Here is a 16,506-nt window from a genome sequence, read left to right on the forward strand (position 1 = left end):
ATGAACGTTATATATTGACCTACATATGGTTCTGAGTTGCAGTACAACTACAAACTGCATTTTAATTTTGTTTTCAATTCTTAAGCACTGAAAATCACTGTTTTTAGTTTTTTACACATTTTTCTGGATTTGTAAGAGGTTTTTAAATAAAACCAACATGGAAAACCAAATGTTAAAGATTCCTTCTATCCACTTGCACGCACGCACACAGACATAAACACACACACATGTAGGCACGCGCGCGCGTTGGCACATCAGTGGGCCGCGGATTACTTTCTAGTCAGAATGGTGGTCCCTGGGACAAAACCAGTTGAAAACCCCTGATCTATCATTTACCTACTTCTGTCTTTTGTCTCCTCTAGAGCTCCAGGAGCAACACTTTCTTAATGAGGAAAAGCTTCCTGCTGACCAGCAGCTCTGGAACCTTGAGAGGAACCCCAGTCTGGACCAAGAGGAGCCAGAACCTCCACAGATTAAAGAGGAGGAGGAGCACTGCATCGGTCTGGAAGTAGAGCAGCTTGTACTGAAGCAGGAGGATCAAGATAACCTTTTATTGAATCCCACTCTCAAGGACAGTGACCACAGTGAACCAGAACCAAGTGACCACCAGCTCCTCTCCCACAGCTCAGCTCAGAGCCAAGATCTCAGCGGAGGCCAGCATGGAAACTCAAAATCAGTTAGTAATGCAGAGCCGGCATCAGAAAAGGGACATCATGTCATCACAAGAGCAAAAGGGAGCACAAGTCCCAGTAACCTTGCATGTAGCCCTACCATGTCAAAGATTGTGCCGAATATCTGCAAGAGTAAAAAGGTTCTCCAGTGTGACACTTGTGGAAAAGTCTTTAAGTGGAAGTCAGACTTAAATAGACATCTGAAGGTGCACACAGATGAGAGGCCACATCTTTGCAAAACCTGTGGAAAGAGATTTTGTTACAAGTCATCACTAGGAAAACATTTGATTGTCCACACAGGGGAGAAACTGTATTCTTGCGAAAGGTGTGGGAGAAGTTTTAGCTTGAGAACTAGCCTGCAGGGACACGAGAGAACGCACACGGGCGAGAAACCTTTTTCTTGCAAAACTTGTAGGGCAAGATTTAACAGTAGAAGTAACCTGCAGGTCCACCAGAGAACACACACGGGTGAGAGACCTTTTTCTTGCAAAACTTGTGGGAAAAGTTTTAGTGCGAGACAAACCCTGCAGGATCACGAGAGAACGCACACGGGGGAGAAACCTTTTTCATGCAAAAGTTGTGGGAAAAGTTTTAGTGCGAGAAAAACCCTGCAGGGACACGAGAGAACACACACGGGCGAGAAACCTTTTTCTTGCAAAACTTGTAGGGCAAGATTTAACAGTAGAAGTAACCTGCAGGTCCACCAGAGAACACACACGGGTGAGAGACCTTTTTCTTGCAAAACTTGTGGGAAAAGTTTTAGTGCGAGAAAAACCCTGCAGGATCACGAGAGAACGCACACGGGGGAGAAGCCTTTTTCTTGCAAAACTTGTGGGAGAAGTTTTAGTGCGAGACAAACCCTGCAGGTCCACAAGAGAACACACTCGAGTGAGAGACCTTTTTCTTGCAAAACTTGTGGGGCAAGATTTAACAGTAGAAGTAACCTGCAGGTCCACCAGAGAACACACACGGGTGAGAGACCTTTTTCTTGCAAAACTTGTGGGGCAAGATTTAACAGTAGAAGTAACCTGCAGGTCCACCAGAGAACACACACGGGCGAGAAGCCTTTTTCTTGCAAAACTTGTGGGAAAAGTTTTTGTGCGAGTCAAACCCTGCAGGATCACGAGAGAACGCACACGGGCGAGAAACCTTTTTCTTGCAAAAGTTGTGGGAAAGGTTTTACACGTGGATGTAGCTTGAAAGTTCACATGAGAAGCCATAAAGGTGAGGAGTCGTATCCATGTACAACTTGTGGGGAAAGATTTGTTATCAAATCCCTTCTAACCAAACATTTGATGACCCACACATAGCAAAACTGATATTTTTGTAAAATATTGTAAAGATCTCTCACTTGCCAGTTTATCCAAAGTCCACAGGAGAATACATCCAGTTGAGAAGCCACACCATGGCAACAGGAGAGGGATAATATTTGCTCAAGCATTGTCGAAGAAGTTGTACAACACTGAAAATGTTCCAGGAGACCAAACAAGAGATGAACCTTGTTGTAGTTCAATGCTTTATGAAGTTCCATCACCACTGATGAGGAGCAGACTTCAATAACTTCACAAAGCAATGAACTACAGCCAGGTTCATCACTTACATCTACACAAGAGAGATTGTGTACATTTGCATTAGCTGCATCTCTGTAACTGAATGTGGAAAATATCCCATTGAGGAGACATCACAATATCTTTGATGCAGTACATGGTCAACAACATTTGCTGAAGTACCAACGTTTCTGTTTTTGATGTGACTGTCATTGATATTTACATCTGCAAAGGAAGTGACGTTTTCAACCATGTCTCTTTGTTTATTAATTTATCAGCCATTTATACCAGATGGTGCAGAAAATGGTGCCTTTTCTTTTTCCTATTACAAAAGAAGAAAATATGTTGTTAATGTGTACACTGTCCTAAATGACTCACTGTAAATGGTTATTCTTTTGTACTACGTGTATTCAATACTTCTGTGCATTTGCAGTTTATTAAAGTTTCTTGAATTATAGTGATTGTATTTTACGTCTGTCACACGTTGAATCGGTGTTTGTCTTTGTGGAAGAAAATTCCCCTGACTATGTGTCTCCCTGCTATGACCGTGATAAACAGGATGGAACCCTTATTTGGTGATGTTTTTCTTCCAACTGGTACCGCGGACGGACGGACACAGCAGATAACACACAGAGGATGATCTCCTGTCTTTCATGTCTTTTTCTTTTTTATATCCTGTCTCATGAAATGCCTCTTTGTATAAGTTCAGGCTTTTGAGAACTTGCAGCCAGTTGTTCCATTTTGAGCACCCGTGCTTGTTGTATAAACTCTGCAGAGCTTATTATTATAAAGACTCAAAAGCAACTCCAGTCTGAGAATTTCATTATTTCAAATGTCAAGATGAATTTCCATCACATCTGGTTGTTACCAAAAATATGCTCAAAATCCTGGATGTCACCATGAAACTGGGTGATAGGATGTGGTAAGGGACAGAAAAGTACTGATTACACTTTGGTGCAGAAACAGGAATTCTTACCACTTTCTTTAGAACATGACTGTTTTTATATCTCACAGTTAAAAGGAGAATTTAATGTTTTAATCCTGAAAATGTTTTGAGCCACACTCCATCCAGAAGGTGGCAGCAAAAAACTCCTGGACATCAACATGAAACTGGGTGAAAAGATGTGGTCAGGGGATCTTGATGAAAAACATGTTACACATTTAGAGGACTATCATTCATAAGTGTGTGTAACTTTGGTGCTGCTGGATTGAATGGAAAGTACGATACATGGAAACACTGAAGAATACTTTTTTTTAGAATGATATCAACAAAGGAGACAGGAAGTTAAATATCCAATTCAAATTAATCAGACAGAGCTGAATATTACAGAACTGCTGCAGAGGAGTTCAGTAGAGTACAGGACTGTTATTATATCTCTAATAGATGCTGGAGTTACAAGGAGAATTTAATGTTTTCGTCCTGAGTCTGTTTCAAGACACACTCCATCCAGAAGGTGGCAGTAATGCGCCTGGAAGCTGTTTTACAACCATCATTAGAAGACGAAGAAGAAGTACTGTTGTTAGCCTGCTATGCTAACATCCAACAGAACTTGATGCTACTCGGCTAAATGCTTTCGGATTAACTCTTCCGCTACACACGTGGTTTTGTTTCGTTTATAACACTTGTCGGCAGAAGTAAAGCAAGTCGCCATCTTCCGTATTCGGTCTTCGCTTCGTTCTCGGAGAAGTTAGTTGGCTAAAGCGTTCGAATGGAAATGTCTACAATCCAGAGTTTAAGACAGTTTATCAACGAGAGGTTACACACTGCTGCTGAAGACATATTTGAATGTTTTGAAGCGACTGTCGCAAAGTACGAGGATGAGATCTGTCGTCATCGCAGACTGCTGGATGTAACTTTGAAACCTGTAGTAAAGCTGCAGAGAATAGGTCTGTATCACCTGAGTTAGCGAACTATACACCACACTTATAATCCCTGCTAGTCTAAACACATGGACTCTTTTATCATGACTTCTGTCCATTGTCTCCTCCAGAGCTCCCACAGCAACATGTCTGTATCAAGGAAGAGTTTCCTGCGGACCTGCTGGAGAGGAACCCCAGTCCAGACCAAGAGGAGCCAGAACCTCCACAGATTAAGGAGCAGCAGGAGGAGCACTGCATCGGTCGGTCTCCTTTTGAAATCACATTTAAATTCACTCGATCTAGATTTTTGCTTGGATCTGCACCTAAATATAAACACTCATAACTATCATTAATCTATCAGTTACCTACTTCTGTCTATTGTCTCCTCCAGAGCTCCCAGTGCAACACTTTCTTAATGAGGAAAAGCTTCCTGCTGACCAGCAGCTCTGGAACCTTGAGAGGAACCCCAGTCTGGACCAAGAGGAGCCAGAACCTCCACAGATTAAAGAGGAGGAGGAGCACTGCATCGGTCTGGAAGTAGAGCAGCTTGTACTGAAGCAGGAGGATCAAGATAACCTTTTGTTGAATCCTACTTTCAAGGAAAGTGATCACAGTGAACCAGAACCAAGTAACCACCAGCTCCTCTCCCACAGCTCAGCTCAGTGCCAAGATCTCAACGGAGGCCAGCATGGAAACTCAAAATCAGTTAGTAATGCAGAGCAGGCATCAGAAAAGGGACATAATGTCATCACAAGAGCAAAAGGGAGCACAAGTCCCAGTAACCTTGCATGTAGCACTACCATGTCAAAGATTGTGCAGAATATCTGCAAGAGTAAAAAGGTTGTCCAGTGTGACACTTGTGGAAAAGTCTTTAAGTGGAAGTCAGAATTAAATGGACATCTGAAGGTGCACACAGATGAGAGGCCACATCTTTGCAAAACCTGTGGAAAGAGATTTCGTTACAAGTCAGCACTAGAAAAGCATTTTAGGGTCCACACAGGGGAGAAAATGTATTCTTGCAAATTGTGTGAAAAAAGTTTCACATTAAGCACAAATTTGAAGGTCCACGAGAGAACACACACGGGCGAGAGACCTTTTTCTTGCAAAACTTGTGGGAGAAGTTTTAGCCAGAGAACAACCCTTCTGGATCACGAGAGAACACACACGGGCGAGAGACGTTTTTCTTGCAAAACTTGTGGGAGAAGTTTTACAACTAAAATGAACCTGCAGGTCCACGAGAGAACACACACGGGCGAGAAGCCTTTTTCTTGCGAAACTTGTGGGAGAAGTTTTAGCCAGAGAACTTCCCTTCTGGATCACGAGAGAACACACACTGGCGAGAGACCTTTTTCTTGCAAAACTTGTGGGAGAAGTTTTACAACTAAAATGAACCTGCAGGTCCACGAGAGAACACACACGGGCGAGAAGCCTTTTTCTTGCAAAACTTGTGGGAGAAGTTTTAGCCAGAGATCTACCCTGAAGGGACACGAGAGAACGCACACGGGCGAGAAAGCTTTTTTTTGCCAAACTTGTGGGAAAAGTTTTACACTTGGATGTAGGTTGAAAGTCCACATGAGAAGCCATAAAGGGGAGGAGTCGTATCCATGTACAACTTGTGGGGAAAGATTTGTTATCAAATCAATTCTAACCAAACATTTAATGACCCACACATAGCAAAACTGATATTTTTGTAAAATATTGTAAAGATCTCTCACTTGCCAGTTTATACAAAGTCCACAGGAGAATACATCCAGTTGAGAAGCCACACCATGGCAACAGGAGAGGGATAATATTTGCTCAAGCACAGTGTTAATTTCGTTGACGAAGACGATGACGAAATATATTCGTTAACAACCTTTTTTCCATGACGAAGACGAGACGAAGACGTAACGAAAACGAAACTTTGAAAATAAAAACTATGACGAAATCTATTTTAATTTTCGTTGACGAGACGAGACTAGACGAAAATGTTGGTGGTTGACTAAGTCACAATAATTTTTAAAACATCATCGTATCAGGCCGTCATGAAGTATCAGTAGCGGGCGAGTGAATCTGTGTGTGTGTGTGTGTGTGTGTGTGTGTGTGCCTGTGCGCTCCCAGATAGCGCTCCGGTCCGTAGCTCCGCTCCCCGCCTCGCGCACTCGCTCAGAGAGACACAGTGAAAGCAGAGCGCGTTCGCGTGGAGCAGCCTCTCAGTGACCGACTGCTTCTTAACTATGGAAACAGTGAAAACCAGAGTTTCTATGGTCTCAGCTGCTCAGAGATCAGCGCCGCAGCTTCTTCATCAGAGCAGAAGCTGCAGTTGGTTTGTACCGATGTTCAGTTTCTGTGTCCGGCTCCAGTCTGACCTGCTCTCCCTTTTTGTTTTCACATTTAAAATTAAATATATATTTTTAAGCTATTAGGCTGCAGCTATATGTTTTTATAGAAAAGGAGTTTAATGTGGCTATTAAATGTGACTAAAAGTAGACTAAAATGGAATTAGTTTTCGTCGACTAAAACTAGACTAAAATGTAATTTGTTTTCGTCGACTAAAACTAGACTAAAATGGAATTTTTTTTCGTCGACTAAAACTAGACTAAAACTAAGAAGGATTAAAATGACTAAAAGGTGACTAAAACTAATATGCATTTTCGTCAAAAGACTAAGACTAAGACTAAATCAAAAATAGCTGCCAAAATTAACACTGCTCAAGCATTGTCAAAGAAGTTGTTACTTAGATATTTATTCATTAATTAGTGATACAACAGTTAAGGAAAACAACACTGGAAATGTTTCCAGGAGACAAAACAAGAGATGAACCTTGTTGTAGTTCAATGCTTTATGAAGTTCCATCACCACTGATGAGGAGCAGACTTCAATAACTTCACAAAGCAGTGAACTACAGCCAGGTTCATCACTTACATCTACACAAGAGAGATTGTGTACATTTGCATTAGCTGCATCTCTGTAACTGAATGTGGAAAATATCCCATTGAGGAGACATCACAATATCATTGATGCAGTACATGGTCAACAACATTTGCTGAAGTACCCACGTTTCTGTTCTTGATGTGATTGTCATTGATATTTACATCTGCAAAGGAAGTGATGTTTTCACCCATGTCTCTTTGTTTATTAATTTATCAGCCATTTATACCAGATGGTGCAGGAAGGGGACGGGGGTGAGAGAAATTGATTGGGTAAAGTAGCAGATCAAGGATATTTTATTATCAGTGAATGTTGAGAGATGTTGTCAATGTGTCAGGAAAGACTGTGGATCAAGATGTAAAAATCTGACATATTTGTGGTACAGAAATTTATAAGAACAAAGTATGTGGTGCAGATTATCAGATCACTTCCCTTTTCTTTTTCCTATTACAAAAGAAGAAAATATGTTGTTAATGTGAACACTGTCCTAAATGACTCACTGTAAATGGTTATTCTTATGTACTACGTGTATTCAATACTTCAGTGCACTTGCAGTTTATTAAAGTTTCTTGAATTATTGTGATTGTATTTTACGTCTGTCACACGTTGGATCGGTTTGTCTTTGTGGAAGAAAATTCCCCTGACTGTGTATCCCTGCTATGACCTTGATAAACAGGATGGAACCCTTATTTGGTGATGTTTTTCTTCCAACTGGTACCGCGGACGGACGGACACAGCAGATAACACACAGAGGATGATCTCCTGTCTTTCAATTATTTTTTTTTTTTAATATCCTTTCTCATGAAATGCGTCTTTGTATAAGTTTGGGCTTTTGAGAACTTGCAGCCAGTTGTTCCATTTTGAGCACCCGTGCTTGTTGTATAAACTCTGCAGAGCTTATTATTATAAAATTATCAAAAGGAACTCCAGTCTTAGAATTTCATTATTTCAAATCTCAAGGTGAATTTCCATCACATCTGTTAGTCAGCAAAAATATGCTAAAAATCCTGGATGTCACCATGAAACTGGGTGATAGGATGTGGTAAGGGTCAGAAAAGTACTGATTACACTTTGGTGCAGAAACAGGAATTTTTACCACTTTCTTTAGAACATGACTGTTTTTATGTCTTACAGTTAAAAGGAGAATTTAATGTTGTAGTCCTGAATCTCTTTTGAGCCACACTCCATCCAGAAGGTGGCAGCAAAAAACTCCTGGACATCAACATGAAACTGGGTGAAAAGATGTGGTCAGGAGATCCTGATGAAAAACATGTTACACATTTAGAGGACTATCATTCATAAGTGTGTGTAACTTTGGTGCTGCTGGATTGAATAGAAACAAGTACGATACATGGAAACACTGAAGAATACTTTGTTTAGAATGATATCAACAAAGGAGACAGGAAGTTAAATATCCACTTCAAATTAAATAGACAGAGCTGAATATTACAGAACAGCTGCAGAGGAGTTTAGTAGAGTACAGGACTGTTATTATATTTCTAATAGATGCCGGAGTTACAAGGATAATTTAATGTTTTAGTCCTGAGTCTGTTTCAAGACACACTCCATCCAGAAGGTGGCAGTAATGCGCCTGGAAGCTGTTTTACAACCATCATTAGAAGACGAAGAAGAAGTACCGTTGTTAGCCTGCTATGCTAACATCCAACAGAACTTGATGCTACTCGGCTAAATGCTTTCGGATAAACTCTTCTACTACACAAGTGGTTTTATTTCGTTTATAACACTTGTCGGCAGAAGTAAAGCAAGTCGCCATCTTCCGTATTCTGTCTCGCTTCGTTCTCGGAGACGTTAGTTGGCTAAAGCGTTCGAATGGAAATGTCTACAATCCAGAGTTTAAGACAGTTTATCAACGAGAGGTTACACACTGCTGCTGAAGACATATTTGGATGTTTTGAAGCGACTGTTGCAAAGTACGAGGATGAGATTGGTCGTCATCGCAGACTGCTGGATGTAACTTTGGAACCTGTAGTAAAGCTGCAGAGAATAGGTCTGTATCACCTGAGTTAGCGAACTATACACCACACTTATAATCCCTTCTAGTCTAAACACATGGGCTCTTTTATCATGACTTCTGTCCATTGTCTCCTCCAGAGCTCCCACAGCGACATGTCTGTATCAAGGAAGAGTTTCCTGCTGACCTGCTGGAGAGGAACCCCAGTCCAGACCAAGAGGAGCCAGAACCTCCACAGATTAAGGAGCAGCAGGAGGAGCACTGCATCGGTCTGTCTCCTTTTGAAATCACATTTAAATTCACTCGATCTAGATTTTTGCTTGGATCTACACCTAAGTATAAACATTGATAACTATCATTAATCTATCACTTACCTACTTCTGTCTATTGTCTCCTCCAGAGCTCCCAGTGCAACACTTTCTTAATGAGGAAAATCTTCCTGCTGACCAGCAGCTCTGGAACCTTGAGAGGAACCCCAGTCTGGACCAAGAGGAGCCAGAACCTCCACAGATTAAAGAGGAGGAGGAGCACTGCATCGGTCTGGAAGTAGAGCAGCTTGTACTGAAGCAGGAGGATCAAGATAACCTTTTGTTGAATCCAACTCTCAAAGAAAGTGACCACAGTGAACCAGAACCAAGTGACCACCAGCTCCTCTCCCACAGCTCAGCTCAGAGCCAAGATCTCAACGGAGGCCAGCATGGAAACTCAAAATCAGTTAGTAATGCAGAGCAGGCATCAGAAAAGGGACATCATGTCATCACAAGAGCAAAAGGGAGCAGAAGTCCCAGTAACCTTGCATGTAGCACTACCATGTCAAAGATTGTGCCGAATATCTGCAAGAGTAAAAAGGTTTTCCAGTGCGACACTTGTGGAAAAGTCTTGAAGTGGAAGTCATACTTAAATAGACATCTGAAGGTGCACACAGGTGAGAGGCCACATCTTTGCAAAACCTGTGGAAAGAGATTTTGTTACAAGTCATCACTAGAAAAACATTTGAGGGTCCACACAGGGGAGAAACTGTATTCTTGCGAAAGGTGTGGGAGAAGTTTTAGCTTGAGAACTAGCCTGCAGGGACACGAGAGAACGCACACTGGTGAGAGACCTTTTTCTTGCAAAACTTGTGGGAGAAGTTTTAGATCTAAATATACCCTGCAGATCCACGAGAGAACACACACAGGTCAGAAACCTTTTTCTTGCCAAACTTGTGGGAGAAGTTTTATGCGTGCAAATACCCTGAAGAGACACGAGAGAACACACACGGGTGAGAGACCTTTTTCTTGCAAAACTTGTGGGAAAAGTTTTAGTGCGAGACAAACCCTGCAGGAACACGATAGAACACACACGGGGGAGAAGCCTTTTTCTTGCAAAACTTGTGGGAAAAGTTTTAGTGCGAGACAAACCCTGCAGGATCACGAGAGAACGCACACGGGGGAGAAGCCTTTTTCTTGCAAAACTTGTGGGAGAAGTTTTAGCCAGAGATCTACCCTGCAGGATCACGAGAGAACGCACACGGGCGAGAAACCTTTTTCTTGCAAAAGTTGTGGGAAAAGTTTTACACGTGGATGTAGCTTGAAAGTTCACATGAGAACCCATAAAGGTGAGGAGTCGTTTCCATGTACTACTTGTGGTGAAAGATTTGTTATCAAATCCCTTCTAACCAAACATTTGATGACCCACACATAGCAAAACTGATATTTTTGTAAAATGATGTAAAGATCTCTCACTTGCCAGTTTATACAAAGTCCACAGGAGAAAACATCCAGTTGAGAAGCCACACCATGGCAACAGGAGACGGATTCGATTTGCTCAAGCATTGTCAAAGAAGTTGTTTCTTAGACATTGATTCATGAATAAGTGATACAACAGTTAGGGAAAACAACACTGGAAATGTTTCCAGGAGACCAAACAAGAGATGAACCTTGTTGTAGTTCAATGCTTTATGAAGTTCCATCACCACTGATGAGGAGCAGACTTCAATAACTTCACAAAGCAATGAACTACAGCCAGGTTCATCACTTACATCTACACAAGAGAGATTGTGTACATTTGCATTAGCTGCATCTCTGTAACTGAATGTGGAAAATATCCCATTGAGGAGACATCACAATATCACTGATGCAGTACATGGTCAACAACATTTGCTGAAGTACCCATGTTTCTGTTCTTCATGTGACTGTCATTGATATTTACATCTGCAAAGGAAGTGATGTTTTCACCCATGTCTCTTTGTTTATTAATTTATCAGCCATTTATACCAGATGGTGCAGGAAGGGGACGGGGGTGAGAGAAATTGATTGGGTAAAGTGGCAGATCAAGGATATTTTATTATCAGTGAATGTTGAGAGATGTTGTCAATGTGTCAGGAAAGACTGTGGATCAAGATGTAAATGTGTACACTGTCGTAAATGACTCACTGTAAATGGTTATTCTTTTGTACTACGTGTATTCAATACTTCAGTGCATTTGCAGTTTATTAAAGTTTCTTGAATTATTGTGTATGTATTTTACGTCTGTTACACGTTGGATCGGTGTTTGTCTTTGTGGAGGAAAATACCCCTGACTATGTGTCTCCCTGCTATGACCTTGATAAACAGGATGGAACCCTTATTTGGTGATGTTTTTCTTCCAACTAGTACCGCGGACGGACGGACACAGCAGATAACACACAGAGGATGATCTCCTGTCTTTCATGTCTTTTTCTTTTTCATATCCTGTCTCATGAAATGCCTCTTCGTATAAGTTCTGGCTTTGGTGAACTTGCGGCCAGTTGTTCCATTTTGAGCACCCGTGTTTGTTGTATAAACTCTGCAGAGCTTATTATTATAAAGATTCAAAAGCAACTCCAGTCTCAGAATTTCAATATTTCAAATCTCAAGATGAATTTCCATCACATCTGTTTGTTAGCAAAAATATGCTCAAACTCCTGGATGTCACCATGAAACTGGGTGATAGGATGTGGTAAGGGTCAGAAAAGTACTGATTACACTTTGGTGCAGAAACAGGAATTCTTACCACTTTCTTTAGAACATGACTGTTTTTGTATCTTACAGTTAAAAGGAGAATTAAATTTTGTTGTCCTGAATCTCTTTTGAGCCACACTCCATCCAGAAGGTGGAAGCAAAAAACACCTGGACATCAACATGAAACTGGGTGAAAAGATGTGGTCAGGAGATCCTGATGAAAAACATGTTACACATTTAGAGGACTATCATTCATAAGTGTGTGTAACTTTGGTGCTGCTGGATTGAATAGAAACAAGTACGATACAGGGAATCACTGAAGAATACTTTGTTTAGAATGATATCAACAAAGGAGACAGGAAGTTAAATATCCACTTCAAATTAAATAGACAGAGCTGAATATTACAGAACTGCTGCAGAGGAGTTCAGTAGAGTACAGGACTGTTATTATATCTCTAATAGATGCCGGAGTTACAAGGAGAATTTAATGTTTTAGTCCTGAGTCTGTTTCGAGACACACGCCATCCAGAAGGTGGCAGTAATGCGCCTGGAAGCTGTTTTACAACCATCATTAGAAGAAGAAGAAGATGTACCGTTTTTAGCCTGCTATGCTAACATCCAACAGAACGTGATGCTACTCGGCTAAATGCTTTCGGATCAACTCTTCTACTACACACGTGGTTTTGTTTCGTTCATAACACTTGTCGGCAGAAGTGAAGCAAGTCGCCATCTTCCGTATTCGGTCTTCGTTCTCGGAGAAGTTAGTTGGCTAAAGCGTTCGAATGGAAATGTCTACAATCCAGAGTTTAAGACAGTTTATCAACGAGAGGTTACACACTGCTGCTGAAGACATATTTGTATGTTTTGAAGCGACTGTCGCAAAGTACGAGGATGAGATCGGTCGTCATCGCAGACTGCTGGATGTAACTTTGAAACCTGTAGTAAAGCTGCAGAGAATAGGTCTGTATCACCTGAGTTAGCGAACTATACACCACACTTATAATCCCTGCTAGTCTAAACACATGGACTCTTTTATCATGACTTCTGTCCATTGTCTCCTCCAGAGCTCCCACAGCGACATGTCTGTATCAAGGAAGTGTTTCCTGCGGACCTGCTGGAGAGGAACCCCAGTCCAGACCAAGAGGAGCCAGAACCTCCACAGATTAAAGAGGAGGAGGAGCACTGCATTGGTCTGGAAGTAGAGCAGCTTGTACTGAAGCAGGAGGATCAAGATAACCTTTTGTTGAATCCTACACTCAAGGAAAGTGACCACACTGAACCAGAACCAAGTGACCACCAGCTCCTCTCCCACAGCTCAGCTCAGAGCCAAGATCTCAACAGAGGCCAGCATGGAAACTCAACATCAGTTAGTAATGCAGAGCCGGCATCAGAAAAGGGACATCATGTCATCACAAGAGCAAAAGGGAGCGAAAGTCCCAGTAACCTTGCATGTAGCACTACCCTGTCAAAGATTTTGCCAAATACCTGCAAGAGTAAAAAGGTTCTCCAGTGTGACACTTGTGGAAAAGTCTTTAAGTGGAAGTCAGGATTAAATAGACATCTGAAGTTGCACACAGGTGAGGAACCATATCTTTGCAAAACCTGTGGAAAAAGATTTTGTCACAAGTCATCACTAGAAACACATGTGAGAGTCCACACAGGGCAGAAACGGCATTCTTGCGAGATGTGTGAAAAAGGTTTCACAACTAGCACAAATTTGAGGATCCACGAGAGATCACACACGGGCGAGAGACCTTTTTCTTGCAAAACTTGTGGGAGAAGTTTTAGATCTAAATATACCCTGCAGATCCACGAGAGAACACACACAGGTCAGAAACCTTTTTCTTGCCAAACTTGTGGGAGAAGTTTTATGCGTGCAAATACCCTGAAGAGACACGAGAGAACACACACGGGCGAGAGACCTTTTCCTTGCAAAACCTGTGGGAGAAGTTTTACGACTAGAATGAATCTGCAGGTCCACGAGAGAATACACACGGGCGAGAAGCCTTTTTCTTGCAAAACTTGTGGGGAAAGTTTTATGCGTGGAAATACCCTGCAGGTCCACGAGAGAACACATACTGGCGAGAAACCTTTTTCTTGCAAAACTTGTGGGATAAGTTTTAGTGTAAGAAATACCCTGAAGAGACACGAGAGAACACACACGGGCGAGAGACCTTTTCCTTGCAAAACTTGTTTGAAAAGTTTTACAACTAGAATGAATCTGCAGGTCCACGAGAGAACGCACACAGGCGAGAGACCTTTTTCTTGCAAAACTTGTTTGAAAAGTTTTACAACTAGAGATGTCCTAAAGATACACGAGAGAACACACACGGGGGAGAAGCCTTTTTCTTGCCAAACTTGTGAGAAAAGATTTACACGTGGATGTAGGTTGAAAGTTCACATGAGAAGCCATAAAGGTGAGGAGTCGTATCCATGTACTACTTGTGGGGAAAGATTTGTTATCAAATCACTTCTAACCAAACATTTGATCACCCACACATTGCAAAACTGATATTTTTGTAAAATGATGTAAAGATCTCTCACTTGCCAGGTAATACAAAGTCCACAAGAGAATACATCCAGTTGAGAAGCCACACCATGGCAACACGAGAGGGATAAGATTTGCTCAAGCATTGTCAAAGAAGTTGCCACTTATTTATTAATTCATTAATTAGTGATACAACAGTTAGGGAAAACAACACTGGAAATGTTTCCAGGAGACCAAACAAGAGATGAACCTTGTTGTAGTTCAATGCTTTATGAAGTTCCATCACCACTTATGAGTAGTAGACTTCAATAACCTCACAAAGCATTGAACTACAGCCAGGTTCATCACTTACATCTACACATGAGAGATTGTGTACATTTACATTAGCTGCATCTGTGTAACTGAATGTGGAAAATATCCCATTGAGGAGACATCACCATATCTTTGATGCAGTACATGGTCAACAACATTTGCTGAAGTACCCATGTTTCTGTTCTTCATGTGACTGTCATTGATATTTACATTTGCAAAGGAAGTGATGTTTTCAACCATGTCTCTTTGTTTATTAATTTACCAGCCATTTATACCAGATGGTGCAGGAAGGGGACGGGGGGTGAGAGCAATTGATTGGGTAAAGTGGCAGATCCAGGATATTTTATTATCAGTGAATGTTGAGAGATGTTGTCAATGTGTCAGGAAAGACTGTGGATCAAGATGTACAAATCTAACATATTTGTGGTACAGAGATTTATAAGAACAAAGTATGTGGGGCAGATTATCAGATGACTTCCCTTTTCTTTTTCCTATTACACAAGAAGAAAATATGTTGTTAATGTGTACACTGTCCTAAATGATTGTCACTGTAAATGGTTACTCTTTTGTATTTTGTGTATTCATTACTTCAATGCATTTTCAGTTTATTAAAGTTTCTTGAAATATGATGATTGTATTTCATGTTGTCACACGTTCAATCTGTGTTTGTCTTTAAATTAGCCAAAAAACTCTTGGACATATATATGACACTGGGTGAAAAGATGTGGTCAGGAGATGAGAAACCTCTTGCATATTTAGAGGATTATCATTCATAAGTGTGTGTAACTTGGTGCTGCTGGATTGAATTGAAACACGATATAGGGAAATACTGAAGAATACTTTGTTTTAGAACAGGGCCGGGTCTAGGCAGGGGCAAGAGGGGGCCTGGCCCCCTCAAATAAATGTTGTGCCCCCTCAAACTAAATCCCCCAAAATATATTAAATTTCATATATTTTTTATTATCTCATGCTTCTCTCCTCCGCTCCACTTCTTAATGTCTTAATGTCTTGCTTGCCCCCTCAAATATAAAATATATCAAGTTGTTTCTCATGTCATGTTTCTCACCTCCGCTCCATCTCCCCTTTTCGCTCTGCTCAGTGTATCGGCCTGCTGCCGGTTCACTGTGAGGGATAGCTGTCTGCCCAACTTCCAATCACCCTTTAGTATGCAAATGAGCTAGTGTCAGGTTTCTAATAGCAGCTTGCAGCAGTAAACTGCTAAGCAAAGGAGCTTGTTAAATTCGGTCATAGTGTTTTGTGTAGTGACATACTTAATTGCTAATAACATAAAAAAAACAAGAGTTAATTTTTTTCTTGAAAATCTTTATTTGCTCAGTCAACAACAACAACCAAAACCACATAACCAAATTCTTGTAGTAGCTAAGCTGTAGCCTATTCTCCTAGATCAGGGTGTGTGGGCCCACAGTCCCTGTCATGTGTCACAGCACGGGGAGAGAGCACTGTCCGCTCACTGCCACAGACTGAGCACAAATGATCTGTGCGTGCAGACCCCTAAAGAAAGCCCCGCCCCCACCCAACTTCTGCAATCTGGCTGCTATTTTACAATCCCATCTTCACTTTTCCACTCCTGTAAAACTTTCAGCAGACTTGTCCCAACCTTGTGTATCTCATTCTCCTCAGGGACTCAGCCTTGTAAACAAGTGACATACAACACTAGTGTAGAGATTGCTTGCATTCCATTCTGCTGATCATTCTGAGGTTACATATACAATGCATCAGTTTTTCAGAGCTTATAAAAAACATACTCCTCCTGCCCCTACCAATG

General features: G+C 41.3%; 3 protein-coding genes across 3 annotated transcripts; all 3 read left to right on the forward strand.

The window, feature by feature from the left end:
- Positions 1 to 368: 368 nt before the first annotated feature.
- Positions 369 to 2,985, forward strand: LOC128437846 (zinc finger protein 700-like). The gene has a single exon (XM_053420137.1). The coding sequence runs from the start codon at positions 773 to 775 to the stop codon at positions 1,979 to 1,981; it is 1,209 nt and encodes a 402-aa protein (XP_053276112.1). The 5' UTR covers positions 369 to 772; the 3' UTR covers positions 1,982 to 2,985.
- A 1,545-nt stretch (positions 2,986 to 4,530) lies between these two features.
- LOC128437855 (oocyte zinc finger protein XlCOF6-like) lies at positions 4,531 to 7,677 on the forward strand. The gene has a single exon (XM_053420148.1). It carries the CDS (start codon positions 4,880 to 4,882, stop codon positions 5,750 to 5,752), a length of 873 nt encoding a protein of 290 aa, XP_053276123.1. The 5' UTR covers positions 4,531 to 4,879; the 3' UTR covers positions 5,753 to 7,677.
- Positions 7,678 to 11,218: 3,541 nt separating this feature from the next.
- Positions 11,219 to 15,357, forward strand: LOC128438511 (zinc finger protein OZF-like). Its single transcript, XM_053421093.1, has 2 exons — positions 11,219 to 11,240; positions 12,985 to 15,357. The coding sequence occupies exons 1-2, from the start codon at positions 11,219 to 11,221 to the stop codon at positions 14,430 to 14,432; spliced, it is 1,470 nt and encodes a 489-aa protein (XP_053277068.1). The 3' UTR covers positions 14,433 to 15,357.
- The last annotated feature ends 1,149 nt before the right edge of the window (positions 15,358 to 16,506 follow it).

This window comes from Pleuronectes platessa, chromosome 4 (assembly GCF_947347685.1).
Source record: "Pleuronectes platessa chromosome 4, fPlePla1.1, whole genome shotgun sequence".
Lineage (NCBI taxonomy): Eukaryota > Metazoa > Chordata > Actinopteri > Pleuronectiformes > Pleuronectidae > Pleuronectes > Pleuronectes platessa.

What these genes read in the sequence shown, in the direction of transcription:
- LOC128437846 (XM_053420137.1), top strand. Translation starts at nt 773, where the DNA reads ATGTCAAAGATTGTGCCGAATATCTGCAAGAGTAAAAAGGTTCTCCAG.
- LOC128437855 (XM_053420148.1), top strand. Translation starts at nt 4,880, where the DNA reads ATGTCAAAGATTGTGCAGAATATCTGCAAGAGTAAAAAGGTTGTCCAG.
- LOC128438511 (XM_053421093.1), top strand. Translation starts at nt 11,219, where the DNA reads ATGGTGCAGGAAGGGGACGGGG. An exon ending in GGTGCAGGAAGGGGACGGGG is followed by an intron (nt 11,241 to 12,984) that starts GTGAGAGAAATT and finishes TGTCTCCTCCAG; the next exon opens with AGCTCCCACAGCGACATGTC.